The sequence below is a fragment of the Gossypium arboreum genome, chromosome 7 (assembly GCF_025698485.1).
Source record: "Gossypium arboreum isolate Shixiya-1 chromosome 7, ASM2569848v2, whole genome shotgun sequence".
NCBI classification, from domain to species: Eukaryota; Viridiplantae; Streptophyta; class Magnoliopsida; order Malvales; family Malvaceae; genus Gossypium; species Gossypium arboreum.
This window is the reverse complement of record NC_069076.1, coordinates 102,120,234-102,132,937: the sequence shown is the minus strand read 5'-3', so window position 1 is coordinate 102,132,937 and position 12,704 is coordinate 102,120,234. Positions and strand designations below refer to the sequence as shown.

At 33.6% G+C, this 12,704-nt stretch overlaps 1 protein-coding gene across 2 annotated transcripts; it reads left to right on the top strand.

Annotated features, from left to right (window-relative positions):
* The first annotated feature begins 2,391 nt into the window (after positions 1-2,391).
* LOC108456165 (sister chromatid cohesion protein PDS5 homolog C) lies at positions 2,392-10,217 on the top strand. 2 transcript variants are annotated; one of them, XM_017754768.2, is made up of 15 exons: positions 2,392-2,473; positions 2,793-2,915; positions 4,021-4,224; positions 4,328-4,509; positions 4,824-4,950; positions 5,031-5,225; positions 5,573-5,620; positions 5,779-6,594; positions 6,737-6,844; positions 7,123-7,196; positions 8,141-8,192; positions 8,318-8,404; positions 8,485-8,528; positions 8,848-8,919; positions 8,999-10,217. In XM_017754768.2, exons 2-15 carry the CDS (start codon positions 2,814-2,816, stop codon positions 9,882-9,884), a joined length of 2,997 nt encoding a protein of 998 aa, XP_017610257.2. In that variant the 5' UTR covers positions 2,392-2,473; positions 2,793-2,813; the 3' UTR covers positions 9,885-10,217. The 2 variants fall into 2 exon arrangements, with proteins under 2 accessions (XP_017610257.2, XP_052886480.1); XM_053030520.1 differs by having other exon boundaries at positions 2,440-2,478.
* Positions 10,218-12,704: the final 2,487 nt, after the last annotated feature.

The following is a 12,704-nucleotide window of genomic DNA, read 5'->3' as shown; positions in this document are numbered from 1 at the left end:
AGAATCGGTGATGTGGATGAATTTCGTTGGTTGGAACTAGGGTTGACTATTGACTTAATTGAAGTCGGGAAATTGTTTCTTTAATTTACCCGCTTTAGTGAACTTTTGGGCCGAATTTGGGTTTGAATCCAATCCAATCTTGGGTTAAAGATTTAGCTGATTAGATATGGATATCTATGTATAAAACTAATTCTTTTGGGAATTATTTGGAGTAAATAGGGATAGTTTAGGTATTAAAAGTTAGGAGTAGGTGTAATTTAGGTATTAAAAATTAAAAAGGTAATTTAGATATTTTAATAAAAATGGTAATTAATTATTTTAATTATTTATGCTTTAATTTAGGCTAGTCTCAAAACTGGCTTGAACTTGAAATTTATTTTTTTGAACTGGATCTTAGCTCACGAATACTTCTAGATATAACCTAGCATAAGTATTTATTTAAAATAAAGTTATATAAGTTGTTATTATTAATTTTACAAATTTTTTGGACTATTGACTCAAATATTATAAAGTCGATGTTAATTATGCAAATACAAAATGTTTTCTTACACTATATCGTGGGATATGATACCGTTTTAGAGAATGGTACAAGACACAAGCACCATAGATAGCTCGCGAACTCTTTAATTTTAGAAATTCAAGGTTCCGAAATGTGATTGAGAAGACATTTGTTGTTTTAAAAAAATATTTCTCGTATTAACAACGTCTTATTAGTGTGGCATAAAAAATTGTTAGATCGTAATAGCATGTTGCTTATTTCATAACTTCAATTATAAGTGGAACCCTGATGATTGATACTTCAAATAGTACATGGAATATGAAGATCTTAATAATATAAACAAAAGTATATTCAAATTCAAATGATGATGAACTCAATTAATGTTTAAAATATGACGAGAGGGGTTAAATATTAGAAAAAGGGGAAACCCAACAAATATTCACTGAAACAATTAGATAAAACCGCATATGATGTTTTTATTATCATTAGTATTATTAACCACTTTTAATACTAACATAATACATATAATGATTTGATTTCAATTTTGGTACTTGCTTTGAAATTATTTTCATCATAATATATAGATTAAATAATTATGTAATTACAATTTGTACTACCAAACATAACATAAATAATTACGTTGTAATTACACTATGTCAGCCAAACATATTTGTCATTGAATTACTCTATGCTGTCTAAACAAGCCATTAGTAAAAACTTTATGTAGAAGAATCGAGCCAAACAACAATCGAAGTTTGTTTAAACTTCCAATGCAATCAAAATTTCTTCAAATCGAATATATGGTTCTTAAAGCATCAATTAACTATATGCCTAAAGATATTTGTTAGCTTCAATAAATGTGGACTTTAACCTCCTTTAATTTAGAGCGGAACTTTAATATAGAATCAAATAAAAGAGACATTCTAAATACGATATTCTTAAAACATGAATATATTTAATTAAAAAATTAATCATATTGAAAATTTTAAAAATCTCTACTTAACTTGATATTCTTTCATGTTTGAACCCAATTCAATTAGTTGCTTTTAAAAATCCTTAAGAGTATGTTTTAAAGAGTCTAGTTTTTTTGGGTAAAATAGATGCCAACATATATATGACAAGTTATATGATACTCTGAATGCTAAGTTAAGTGGCAATTAACGTTGCAATTGAAAAGTGTAACCTGCATTAACACCTTATATGCTCTTGTAACAATATGAAATCATTTATTGTCAAGCTTCCAAAAATAAAAATCATATATCTATTTATTTTTTGAATTTATTAAGGCAATGCCTATAGAGTATACCTACACCAGGATGAAAACTATAGACAAAAAATATATATATATATTTTACAGATGAATTTTTAATAAAAAATAAATTGTTTTAATTATTATTATTTTTATATTATGCACATTCATGTTTAAAATTTACTGCTATTTCTTTAAATGATGTTATCTTAAAAGTTTGAAATCACACGTTTTCTTTTAAAAATATAATATATTTTATTATTATATTAATCACTTATTAGTATTTTTAATTACTAATTTAATTATAAGTAAAACATAATCTATATATAGTAAAAAATCCGAAGTTATTATTGTGCAGCGTTACTATTTGGTTTATATACTTATTATTAATTTAATTATAATACAAAATATAGAAAAAAAATGCTAAGTTTTGTGTTTTGGGGGTTGTTGGAGGGGGTGGTTTAAATAATGGTATAGGATGTAAACTTGTTTAGTTGTATTGTGGAGCGTTACTCATTACCAAGTAAGTCTTTTATTTCCTAAAATGCAAAGAAAATCCAACGGCTCAGGTAATCTTTGTGGTCCCCACTCCTGAAAGTCGAGGGTGGATTTGAAACTGTAATTTAACTCCAATTTATAAAGCAAGGCGGAATCCGAGCATAAGCTATTAGGACTGTCCTTTAAAAGCCCAAAAACGGTTGCACAAAAAAATCCGACATAAGGAAGTAAGGTTTAAAAAAAAAAAAAAAAAAACTAATTTTTTATAAAGTATAAAATATTCATTTATTCTGACTGTACTTTCTCTGCAAAAGTTTTTATTCACACACAAACACAAACACACAGAGATATACACACGCATAAACCTTACTCATCACTGTATCTCTTCGCTCCCAAACAACCAAAAACCCTAACTTTCTCTAGAGAAAAACCTCCTTTCTCTCTAGCTGAATTTATCTGTTGTGTTTTTGAGTTAAAAGGTTTTCAATGGTGTGAAATCGAGTCTTTAGACAAAGATTTTAAAAGTATCTGTTTCTGTATGTTTAGGTATATAAAGTGAAAAAAGCTATGGCGCCATCTGATAAAGAGTTGGAGCTGCTGTTAATGGAGGCTGGAAACAAGCTCCTTGAACCTCCCTCCTCAGTTGATGAGCTCATCACTCTCCTCGATGTAAGCCCTAGTATCTTATTTTAATCTTTCTCACTTAGTTCTGTTTCGTTCTTTTGGTTTTATGTTATGCATGTGGTTTTCATTTTTGTTTTTTCGGTGACTGAATATTGGTTTTCTGAAAGTAAAGTAAGCTGCATTGGCCTCATCGTGATCTACGTTTTCGTTTGTCCTAAAGGTTTTGTCTTTTTTTGTTCTTGGTTCTGTATTTTATTTTCGTGTTGAATTATGCTTCTGCCGTTACTGTTGTAATCTTGAATAAGTTCAAAAGTAATTGCTAACTATTTTTCTGTTCTGCCTCTGTCTATAGGTACCATTAACCACTCTTGACTATTGCCAATTTTCAATCTGTTTTTTAGAGATGTGCTATGAATTTGCCAAATATTTGATGTGTAGTCATTTTGCTCTACTATGGTTTCAGTGCTAGAATGTTGCACGTATTTGACTGCAAATCCTATGCAGTAGCAGATATGTGGCTGAAATTATTTGAAGTTTTAAATTTTTTTCAAAATTAAAATTGCGCGCTAGTGGTACTTAATGGTTTTTCAAATTTAAGCGCGTGCGCGCGTATTTTGTGTATATATATGTGGTGTAACAGTCTTGATTCCTCCTAAAGGGAATCACTGTGTAAAGGTCTTGATTCCTCCTAAAGGGAATCGCTGTATAACGATCTTGATTCCTCCTAAGGGGGGTCGCTTGAGCTGCATTTAAGTTAGTGTCTATCTACACCCGTGCTAGTCTTTTTTTGTCCATATGCGGCGTAACGGTTTTGATTCATCCTAAAGGGAATTGCGGCGAAGTGATCTTGATTCCTCCTAAAGGGAATCACATGATTTGCATTTAAGTGAGCGTCTATCTACATGTGCGGGAGATTTTTTGTCTTGATTCCTTCTAAAGGGAATCGTGGCGTAACGGTCTTGATTCCTCCTGAAGGGAATCGTTTGAGCTGCATTTAAGGGAATCGTGTACCCTTGCAGTTGGCTGTATTATGTTTTAGGTCTGTTTCTTTTGTAGAATCTTATTCTGTATAGGCTGTGCCTTATGCTTGCATTTTTACATTTTACATTGATGGTGATTGTTTGCACTTTTCTATCCTCTGTAAACATAGCAAGTTGAGAGTTTTCTTTCAAGGGTGGAACAATCACCAAGCCAATCAATGCAAAATGCACTCTCTGCTTCACTTAAAGCATTGATTGCAGAGCAGCTTTTCAGACATCCTGATGATGATGTCAAAGTTGCAGTTGCTGCTTGCATCAGTGAGATAACAAGGATAACTGCACCGGATGCTCCTTATCATGATGACCAAATGAAGGTACTTTGAATTCATTGTTTCTTTATGCCCTTGCAGATTCCATGATCATTTTAAAACCCATTTTCTGCACTGGAAGTACTGGTTCTTCTTAATGTGTATGCAGGAGGTCTTTCAACTGATTGTATCATCGTTCAAAAATTTGTCTGACAAGTCCAACCGCTCATATATTAAGAGGACCTCAATTCTTGAAACTGTTGCCAAAGTCAGATCGTGTGTGGTGATGTTGGATCTTGAATGCAATGCTTTAATCATTGAGATGTTCCAGCGTTTCCTTAACGGGATAAGGTGCAAACCGAGGCCCTGATTGTAGAGATGTATTCGCTTGTTCACATTTGTTCATATGCATAAATATTTGGCCATTATTTCCTGCCTCATTGAGTTCTGTGTGCTTTATAAGTTTTCAGTTGTGGGAAGATTATTGCATTATCAAATATAAAAAAATGTTGTCATGCTGTTATTATATTCATCCTTCTGCAGCGCTATTTTACTAGATTAGATTGCTATTGTAAAAGAGAATAAAAAGGTGGTCTAGTATGCTATTCTCTGCATACATTCTGAACGTTTGTTTTCCTTGTGGTTCTTCTTTTTTGGCTTTTAAGAGATTATCATGCTCATACTGTCTTTGCATCAATGGTGACAATTATGACCCTTGTGTTGGAAGAAAGTGAAGACATATCTATAGAGCTGCTCTCCCCAATCTTAGCTAGTGTAAAGAGAGATAATGAGGTCTGTTACTATGAGTCACTTACTACCTGTTCTCTTCTGCAATCTTGTTTAGTTCACGTAAGGCATGTATTTCCTCTCAGGAAGTTCTTCCCATTGCTCGGAGGTTGGGAAAGAGTGTGCTTGAAAACTGTGCATCAAAGCTGAGACCTTACCTAACGCAAGCTGTAGAGAACTCAGGCAACTCTTTTGAAGATTATAGTAGTGTAGTAGCTTCCATATGCCAAGTGGCACCCAGTGCTGTGGCACAGAATGATGCTGCCACCAACAAACCTGTGGTAATTATCTCCTTTGTGTCTGAATAAATTTTCATAAATTCTTTTTGTTTGAGGGCAATTGTAGTCTTTTTTCTTGGGTTCTATATGTATTTCAGCTCTACATTGTTTGTAGATAGATTAGGTACTACTTGATTATATAAGGTTAGAGGTTGTTTATTTAATTTTTGTATGATACTCTGTTGTTGATCCGTTTTTGTGTCTACTTTTTCAAATCTTTTGTTCAAGACATCCTTCAGTAGTTTTTGTCTTGTTCTGGGACCTTACGAATATGTATTATGTTTTATTTGGTGAGCATAGAGTTGAATAAGTCACCTTAATTTTTTTTCCTTTTGGATTAATTTCTGTAGGATGATAAGAGCAAATCAGCAGAGGCACCTTTGGACAATGCAGTGCAGGCATGTTCCTTTCTTATATTTATTGTCATTTTTCAGTGTCCCATGAGTGTGCGCGTGCGTGTGGATTCAAGTTCTTCCTTATTTTTATTTTATTCGACTGTTGTTGTTAGAATTTGATACTTCAAACAGTTATTCATGAATGCTCAAATTTTATACAGGAGGATAAAGAGATTCCTAAAGAATCAGATTTAACTGAACAAGTTGATCTTGCAAATGAAAAGTCTCCCAAATCAGTTGTTAGCAATGCCATTGTTCAAACTGATGAAAACAACTCACTGGCTTCCTTAAAGAAGCAAGAGGAAGACCACCTTGCCAATAAGTCGGAGAATGCCAATACATCAACTGTTGCTGAACCTGATGAATTGGAAGGTGAGAAAGTGGTCAATTTAGATTCTAAGCTAGAGCAAAGCACCAAGGAAAAAGGGAGGAAATTCCATTCAAAATCAGCGAAACCTTCTGACAGCACTCATGTTGGTGGGAGGGAAGTTGAGACCTTAACTGACTATAAAGATGACAGCAAGGATGATGCTCATCCACCGAAAAGTAAAAGAGAGACGGATGTTCAGCCTTCCCTAACAAAAGTAACTAAGGATGAATCCAATGATGTTGCTTTCCCAACACCAAGTGGGACTGTACATGATGAGAGCCATTTGAAAAAGGCTGCTTTGCCCAAAAGGAAAGACTGCTTGAGTAAGGAGATCACTCCTGTTGAAGATGTCTCCAAGGAATCATCTGAAGTGGCAAGTGATTCAAAAGCAAAAACAAATAAACGACCGGGGAAAAAGGTTTCTTTTGCAGTTTCTGAGGCTAGTGCTCCAGCTGATGTAGATAAAACTAAGAAAGAAAGTGGCACTGCTTCAGAGGCAAAATCACTGAAATCCTTTTCAAGGAAACTTGGGGATAAGACAAGGCAAGCTCAGGGGAAAGTTATTCCTGAGGATGGAACAAAAATCTCGACCAGGAATGATGATGAGGTGATTGCCTTCTGGCTTTTAACTTGTAAATTAGCTATTCTATTGAAGTTGATTATTTGAACCTTTATTATTTACTATTTTACATTTTAGCTGTTCTGGATACTTCAATCAAGGGAATTATTGCCGTCTTATTTTTATTTAGGAAATGGTTGGTTCTCCAATGGCAGTGAAGCCAAATAAACATGATTCTCAGATGGATGAGACCCCTAAGACAAATTCCAAGAGAAAGCATACCGCAAGTAAAGACAAAGTAAGTTTGTAGGTACAAGACTGTTGAAGTTGTATTTGTCTTCTAGTTTTATTTTTCATTTGCTAACTTCTATATTTCCTTTTGTTGTTTCTTGCAATCATAACTAATGTCTTTTATCACACATTATTGGAATAGAGGCTAATAATTCTATATGAAGTATAATCGTTTTGTTTGACTCTGCCCATACAAGCTGCAATCTGAACATAGTTGAAGCAGTGATCTTGCATATCCTTCTTGTGAAAACAGTTGATTTATATTAGTTATTGATTCTTTGTCAGGCATCTGGTACCCTAGAATATGATGAGAATCTGGTGGGTTTGAAGGTGAAGGTTTGGTGGCCCAAAGACCGTGAGTAAGTATATATATTACTGTATGCATGTTAATATGTGAATGTCTATCACATAGCAGTTTATAACCTTTATTGCCATGTTCTCACACACCCGACATATATTTGCTCCAAGAAAAATAAAATGACTTATGGAAAATGTTCTCTTTCAAATATGTGGCGTATGCGAATGTAAGATTGAGCGTGTTAAAAACAGGTTAGAATATGAAGATGATAAAACCCCTCTTATGATGAAACAACAAGAAATTGGCATAGACAATCTGCAGTGGTTGTCTGTGATTCAAGGTTAACTACAGGTTTCCTAATCTTATGCAGCAAACTATTGAAAGCAGATCTCCAGAAAAATTGAAAGAACAAGGTAAAAGGGAGGCTAGAATACGATAACATTCTTATTTGCTTATTGGACTTCAACATCAATTAAGGATTGGGTTCCGTGTTGTCTTATATTCAAGTTGGGCTTCTCTACTTACTACTAATTGGTTTTAAGCCGAATGCTTAACATGGTATTGAAGTTCCCAACTGATCTCAAAGTGACACGTTAAGGGAGTGTTAAATGGTGTTACCCCACATGGTCATAGAGGATTGGCTTTTTATTGTCTTATAGTTAATCTGGGCCTCTTCTGTTATCACCAATTGTTTTAAGTAGGATCTTTACTAGCAAGAGTAAATAACATGCATCTGAAAGGGTAAATTACTTGGTTATTCTGAAAGATGATGTCTTAGGTTCCACGTGGTTATTTATTTGTTACTTGTCGCCTTGTACGTTTCCCTGGAATTAATTACTTCTTAATCAAGTCATATTTCTATTCAGATTTATTAAACCTTTGCCTTGACTGGCTTTGGTGAAGGAACTTAATCATGTAAATGTATATATTTATCAGATTTTCTTTATATTGAACTTGATTATGGTTCAGATTCTTTCTCCCCTTATCGGTGTTATTCTTTTGCAGATTCTATGAAGGTGTTATTCATTCGTTTGATCCTATTAAAAGGAAGCACAAGGTTGGCACTTCAATTAAGATACAAGTTTCCTGTTATGTTTTCCTTTACCTGCATGTATTATCTGAGGTTTTGCCTCTAACTGTCCATCCTAGAATGTATTAGAATTCATTTCCCTTTGTTTGTAGGTGTGCTATGATGATGGTGATGAAGAAATTTTGAATCTTAAGAGAGAGAAGTGGGCAGTGATCTATGATGAGACTGCGTCAGAGAAGGTGGGGAGTTTCCTAATTTATATATATAACTAGCTTTTATTTGAGTCATGTTCTAGGTTGCTAATACTTTGTTGAAACAGGAAGATGGGGCAGATCGTCCAAGTCCTGATGGTTTATCCGAAATGTAGGTGGCTTCTATTGTGATTCTTTAAAGCTAAAGTTAATTGACCCACAATCATGGTTTTAGGTGTTGCTGTTATGTATTTTGGCCTTGCATGATGAAACTCTGCTTGGTTCTTTTGTGCACTTTAAGTTGTGATACATCTTCCGTTCTTTAGCAGTCCTAATTCTATGTGAATCCCAGTGTTTTACTCCAGGTTTAGGGATTATTTTATTTGGTACTAGCTTTGCATTTTCTTTGCTCCTTTCCTGGTCTATTCCAGTCCACAATATCTTGGCTGGGCTTATCTTCTTGTTTTACTTGTTTTCATTTCCATTAACAGGTCTCAAAAGAAGAAAGCAAAAGCAGCTGATCAACCAAGCAAGAAAGCTAAGATGGATGCTTTGCCAAAAAGGTTATTGAATTCTTTCAAATGAAAGCCTTTGCTACAATTCGTTATTAATTTCTGAATATCTCAGAATTGGATGTCCCAGGGGTGGAGGTGCTTCATCTGGAAAATCCAAGGGTGCTGTCACAAAGTCTGGTCAAAAAACGAAGGAAGATGGTAAAGAGGATAGCTCCAAGAGTGTGGCTAAATCAGAAAATGTTACCAAAGCCAAGCAGCATACCCCTAAAAATGGTAGTAGATCAGTTGATGGCGCTTCAAAAGTAGGCAACAAATCCAAAAATGAGGACACTGGTGATACACCCAAGTCTACCAAATCCAAGGATGATGTCGCTTCAAAAATAGGCAACAAATCCAAAAATGAGGACACTGGTGACACACCCAAGTCTACCAAATCCAAGGAGGATGTCACTTCAAGAGTAGGCAACAAATCCAAAAATGAGGACACTGGTGACACACCCAAGTCTACCAAATCCAAGGAGGATGTCACTTCAAAAGTAGGCAACAAATCCAAAAATGAGGACACTGGTGACACACCCAAGTCTACCAAATCCAAGGAGGATGTCACTTCAAAAGTAGGCAACAAGTCCAAAAATGAGGACACTGGTGACACAGCCAAGTCTACCAAATCTAAGGATGATGACAATGTTACGCCAAAAGCTTCCTTGTCAAATCAAGACAATTTGAAGACAACCGAGTCCAAGCAGGAAGCCCCCAAAGTTTCCTCCAATCCTAAGGATAAGCCTCTCAAAAATGATGGTAAACCAGACACTAATGGTACTGGTAAATTGAAATCTGGTTCATCAAAGGTGAAAGAAGGCGAGAGCATAAAAGAGAGCTCACCTGATTCAGCTGAGGTTGTGGAAACTGCAAAGCGGAAAACCCCAAGTTCATCTAAGGGACAGGGAAATGATCCCAAGCCTGCAAAAAAGCTGCGAGATGAGCCAAAAGCCACTTCACCTGAACCGTCATAGCCAGCCAAGATGGTTCTTGTCCATTGTCGAACTTATCTGAATCGTAGTTTTCATTGGAGCCTTTTTAAATGTCCACAGTGCAGCTAGCCATGCATTTAGTATTGACATATGCTTAGGCTTGTGGCTAGCAAATATTCACAGTTACTAGTGTTTTGTAGGGGTCAAAGTTTTTTATTTTTCGGTTGGGTAAAAGAAATTCCTGTTATTTAAGGTGCAGCATCAGGATAGATTGGATTAGCCTTTGTTTTGTCTTTTGATTGCAGAGCTGCTTAGATGGATTAATGTAGAACCTTTGTTAAAGCAGTGGTGTTGATTACCTTTTTTCTATCCCAAGTGATTGGATCCTGGCGTGCATATTTTACTTAATTGTTATAGCTTGCATGTCCTCCAAATCCAATAGCCCAATAAAAAGGGGCAAAGGACCTTCAGTGGGTTCATGGCGTATTTATAATCTAAAAGTCTGCTTGCCCGGCAGATGGGTAGGTGCTCGGATCTAACCATTCAAGGGTTGATCTTATCTTTCAGGAGAGTGTCTTAGGCGTGTGCTCTTCTACAGAGGTGACGACTGTTTATTTAGAAGCTTTCAGCAGCTGCTATTTTGAGTTGCAGCTTTGTAATGTGAACACGAGTGCCCACACTAAGGAGAGCTCAGTTTGGGCTTGTTTCAGGCCCTCAGGTGGCCTTTGATCCTTTGTAGATAACCCATAAATAGATCCATGGATTTAGAAGACCCATTTTGTCTTTATTGGGCTTATTTTTCGGTGTTCTAACGAAATTATATGTTATTTTAAAATTTAAAATTTTACACAAATGATTAATAATATACATAGGAATAACTTATATCATGATAATACTAAAAGTATAGTTTTTGGCACCAATAAAATAGTGCCACATCATTAAATTTTAAAGATAACAAAGTGGTATTATACACTCATTTATATCTACTATCTTCTCCAACTTAATTTAACTTTAATTAAATTACTTAAAATAATTAATTTTTAAATTATAAATAAACATATTTTATTCTTTTATAAATTTTAATCATTTTTCCAGAATAATATTTTTTTTGCGCAACCATTTTTTTAAAAATTAGTTTCTAGACAGTGATTTTTTTTCATTTTAAATTGTTTTCTGTTTCATATTATATATTTTAAAAGTAAAAATTATATTACATTGAATCTTCACTAATAAGAATTGTGTAAATTTTAAAGTTTCTATGTTATTTGATTTTTTAATTTTAATTATTTATTTAAAAAAATTAGAGTTGGAGAGTAGGTTAAATATGGATGGGTGTATAATAATAATTTTATACTTTTAAAATTTGATGATGTGACGAAATTTTATTAATATCTAAAAATTTATTTTTCAGTTTTTCCATATTATATTTGAGGAAGCTTAAATAAACAAATGAAAATGTTCAATATGCGATTTTAAGTTTAAAAAATTTGTATGTAGGGTTGTAAGATTTTTAACACAGTTCCAGATAAGGAGAATAGAAGTTAATTTATATATATTGCTTACATGGCTTTTATACCATTTTAAATTTATCATGAGTAATCATTATAGACTCTAATTATATAGTAGCCCTATTCAACTCATAAATATGAGTAATCATTAGGATTTAACACTTTAGAACAAAGTGACTTTATTTTGATTAATATATTGAATCATCCAACAACGATCTAGCATGTTTATTACTTTTGTTTAATTCCACAGTTATATTGTATGTTAGAATATTGTACGTAGTCAATATTTTATTACAAGAAATTATTATATTTTAATTAAAATGGACTTTTTTTTTTTTAAATTTGATAAGTTTAATATGTAAGGACTCTATGTTTAATGGTGGCGAAAAATTCAATTTTAGGGTTAAATTTATTACACCGAGTTGACCGAAAATTAGAACCGAATCATGATGTGTCGAATATGGAATTGTAGGGTCAGAATTAAATTAGATCGATTAATAATTATAGTAAAGGGACTGAATCACGAAATATTATCATGAGTGTGATTTAACTGAAGAAATGGTGGAGGCCATAAATGGCAATTAAATCATTCATAAATATGACTTAGTGGGTTAGCATGATTCAAACCGTTGATTGCCACTGAACTTTTGCGGAAATGATCATGGCCATTGAGTAATTTAATTAGTTAAAATTCATATATTTAGTGGGGGCATAGTTTTCATCTCCTCCTCTCTTCTTAGTCAAACCAGCAAGCAAGAAGGAAAGAGAATCTAGTGTTTTCCTCCATTTCCCGTTTTCAATTATTTGAGGTAAGTGTGGTTTTCCATTTGGTTTTTAGTGAATATTTAGTTTATGGTATTGGATGATTCCAGCCCAATTTTTATACTATAGAATTGTTGAAGTTGACCTAAGTTTTAATGATTTAATTCATGGTAGATTAGTGACGGAAAATGATAACTTTAGATGTAATTATGAGATACTGGTAGTTGGAGGTCCTTGTAGTATAATTATGAAGTTGGATTTAGATTCGATTGGGTAGATCGTGAGATACAAGTGTGTCAAATATTGGGTTTTGAAGGACCTAATTGATTAAATGCATTTTTTGTATAATTGTTATGTTTTTTATGATTGATGTGTGTAACTGATAATTTTTTCGTAATCAGATTTATTGAACGTAATAAAAGACGATGTCTATATATAGAGGGACTAGGGAAAAGCAAGAGTCGTGGATAGATAGAGACCTCAGTTTGTGCTAACATGTTTTGTTTCCAATCACATAAAATAATTAAATATTTTAGCTTGTGGATTTATTAATGTTAACTATTGTTTTGATTATAATTTATAATTGTTTTCT

What these genes read in the sequence shown, in the direction of transcription:
- LOC108456165 (XM_017754768.2), top strand. Translation starts at nt 2,814, where the DNA reads ATGGCGCCATCTGATAAAGAGTTGGAGCTGCTGTTAATGGAGGCTGGA. An exon ending in GTGTAAAGAGAGATAATGAG is followed by an intron (nt 4,951 to 5,030) that starts GTCTGTTACTAT and finishes ATTTCCTCTCAG; the next exon opens with GAAGTTCTTCCCATTGCTCG. An exon ending in CCTGATGGTTTATCCGAAAT is followed by an intron (nt 8,529 to 8,847) that starts GTAGGTGGCTTC and finishes TTCCATTAACAG; the next exon opens with GTCTCAAAAGAAGAAAGCAA.